The sequence below is a fragment of the Bos taurus genome, chromosome 7 (assembly GCF_002263795.3).
Source record: "Bos taurus isolate L1 Dominette 01449 registration number 42190680 breed Hereford chromosome 7, ARS-UCD2.0, whole genome shotgun sequence".
NCBI lineage: Eukaryota > Metazoa > Chordata > Mammalia > Artiodactyla > Bovidae > Bos > Bos taurus.
The window spans coordinates 13,566,616-13,569,536 of NC_037334.1; the positions used below are offsets into that span (position 1 = coordinate 13,566,616).

At 38.8% G+C, this 2,921-nt stretch overlaps 1 protein-coding gene across 1 annotated transcript; it reads right to left on the reverse strand.

Moving 5' to 3' along the window:
- Positions 1-217: 217 nt before the first annotated feature.
- On the reverse strand, positions 218-2,622 carry LOC132345817 (zinc finger protein OZF-like). The gene is made up of 2 exons (XM_059888864.1): positions 2,593-2,622; positions 218-1,998 (listed from the first exon to the last, which is right to left on the reverse strand). The coding sequence occupies exons 1-2, from the start codon at positions 2,620-2,622 to the stop codon at positions 553-555; spliced, it is 1,476 nt and encodes a 491-aa protein (XP_059744847.1). The 3' UTR covers positions 218-552.
- Between the last annotated feature and the right edge of the window lie 299 nt (positions 2,623-2,921).

Below are 2,921 nucleotides of genomic sequence, written 5' to 3' on the forward strand. Positions count from 1 at the left end.
CTATACCCCCATACTAAATAGTTTTTTAATTTTGTTACCATATGTAAAAGTTATTTTTAAAAACTGACCATCTGTGGACTATATTGGTTAGTGATTACAGCAACTGGGAGAAAACAACAACAACAACAACTCCCTACCACCACCACAGAGTCCATAGGGTTGCAAAGAGTTGGACATGACTGAAGTAACCTAGCACACATCACCACCACCACCACCATCACCACCACACACACATATGCACGGAAAACAAAAGAACAAATACACAGAAAACATGGTGGCTTAAAACATTAGGTTTTTATTTTTCTCAAGTGACAAGTCTTGAAGATATTAAAACATTATCTTTCAGCATTACTACATATTCTCTAAGGGATAATGAATGAATAAAAAAATTCTCACAATCATTGCATAACTTAGGCTTCTCCCATATATGCATTATTCAGAGGCTTTCTCACATTATTCAAAACCAGTTCTTTCCACTTAGCGTTCTGTTGCATGTCTTAAAGATTGAGAGTTCCCTGAAAGCTACTTTACATGGATGTCATCAAAAGGGACTTATTGAGCATGAGTTCTCTCGTGACGCTGAAAGGGTAAGGGTTTACTGAAACTGAGCCCACAGATCTTGCAATTATAGAGTTTTTCTCCAGTATGTATTCTTTTGTGCACAGTGAGATTACATTTTACACTGAAGGATTTTCCACATTGATTACACTCATAGGGTTTCTCCCCTGTATGAGTTCTTATGTGTACTGTAAGGGAAACATGCCTGCTAAAAGCTTTTCCACATTCACTGCACTTAAAAGGTTTCTTGCCTCTGGTATGGATTTTCATATGCCTCCCATGAGATAAGAGACCACGGAAGGTTTTCCCACATTCCTTACATTCATACTTCATTTTCATGTGAATTTTCTTATGTAACATGAGGAAAGATTTCACTCTGAAGGCTCTTCCACACTGATTACATGTAAAGGGTTTTTCTCCAGTGTGAATTCTCACATGTTCTTTAAGGCATGAGCGATCCCTGAAGGCTTTCCCACAGTCATTGCACTTACAGGGTTTCTCTCCTGTATGAATTTTCTTATGTGTGGTAAGGTTGGAGCTCATCCTAAAAGCTTTCCCACATTGATTACACTTGTAAGGTTTCTCTCCAGTATGTATCCTCATGTGTGTCTTTAGAGATGCCTTACTCTTTAGGGCTTTACCACAGAGGCTACATTCAGTGACTATCTCTCCAGTGTGGATTCTCTTATGTTGTTTGAAGTATAGGAGAACACTAAAGGTTCTTCCACAATCATTGCACTTATAGGGTTTCTCTCCAGTATGTGTTATCTGGTGTGTGGTAAGCCTATCGTTTCTACTGAAGGTTTTGTTGCATTGATTACATTTGTAGGGTTTTTCTCCTGAATGAGTCCTTGCATGCTGTCTGAGAAGTGAGCTATCTCGGAAGGTTTTTCCACAGTCATGGCATTCATAGGGCTTCTCTCCAGTATGAATTCTCTTGTGACGCGCAAGGTAAGAGCTTGAGCTGAAGGATTTCCCGCACTGATAACACTTGAATGGTTTTTCTCCAGTGTGGGTTCTCATGTGCAACTTAATGGACCCATGGCTCTGTAATACTTTACCACACTGACTACACTCAAAAGGTTTCTCTCTAATATGAGTTGTCTCATGCTTCTTAAGATGTGAGATTGAATTTAAGACTTTCCCACAGTCACTGCATTCACAGGATCCCTCTCCTGTATGTTGTCTCTTGTGGCTGGCTAAGTTAGAGCTCCTGATGAAGGAATTTTCATCTGTTTCACAGTTGTATGATTTTTTCTGAGGAAGAATTCTCTCATGTGACTTAAGATGTGAAGATTCACCAAGGGCTTCTGCAGAGTCAGGGTATCGATGGAGTTTCTTGCCTGGGTAAATTCTCTTATTATGAATAATGCTAGATTTCACACTCAAGGTTTCAACAATTTCTCTGCACTGAATGGTATTTCCTCCAAGAGTTTGTTCCTAATGATTAAAATACGAATTATGATCACGAGATTTATCATGTTCATGACTGAGACTCTCCCCCAGCATAAATTCTGACATGTCTAACAAGCATTTTATTAGCATGAGAGTTTCATATTTTCTCAGTGAATATGCACAGTTTCTGACTGAATTTATTAGCTTGAATAAGCAGATTGCTATACCAGATAGATCCCACTAAAGTTTCTTCAACAGATTTAAGATAAAATCGCCTTAGGGTGAATGATATCTTAAACATTTAATATCTAATTACATTATGCAAATATTTACATTAGTGATTCTCTGAAACCATTTTTGGAGCTAAGTTATGAGTTTCCTTCAAATGAAAATTTAACAGTAGCTTCTGCTTTCTGTTGGTGAAATAAGTGTGATATCACTTGGATTACCCTATAATCTAGCAGTCCCCAACCTTTTTGGCACCAGAGACTGGTTTTCGTGAAAGACAATTTTTCCATGGATGCGGGTGGGGATGGTTTTGGGATGATTCAAGTGAATTATATTTATTATGCTGCCACTAATCTGACAGGGGACAGAGTTCAGGTGGCAATGTGAGCAATGGGGTCACCCATCACATACCTCCTGCTGTGCAGACTGGTAGCAGTCCATGGCCCAGGGATTGGAGAACCCTGCTCTAGTTCTTTTCTATCGTATAGAATTCTGGACTTCTAAGGTGAGGACAAGAAATTATTCCATGTGAATCTTACCTTCTTGCCATTGAGTGTATATTTCTCCAAAATACCTTGTTCTTGCTGTGGTCGTTTGGTTTTAAGGAGAATCATCTCATCTGAACAAAGTAGGGAAGAGTTTTGGAAAAGACATGGTGACCATATATTGACAAAAACAGGTAATGCCCAATCCCAATCTGAAACAAATGGGAAACGTAACCTCATGTTTCTAATACAATG

Bases quoted from the DNA above. Each gene is read 5' to 3' on its own strand.
- LOC132345817 (XM_059888864.1), bottom strand. From the start codon at position 2,622: ATGGACTGCTACCAGTCTGCACAGCAGGAG. The intron at 1,999-2,592 runs GTATGTGATGGG...TTTAATCATTAG, and splicing joins ACCAGTCTGCACAGCAGGAG to GAACAAACTCTTGGAGGAAA.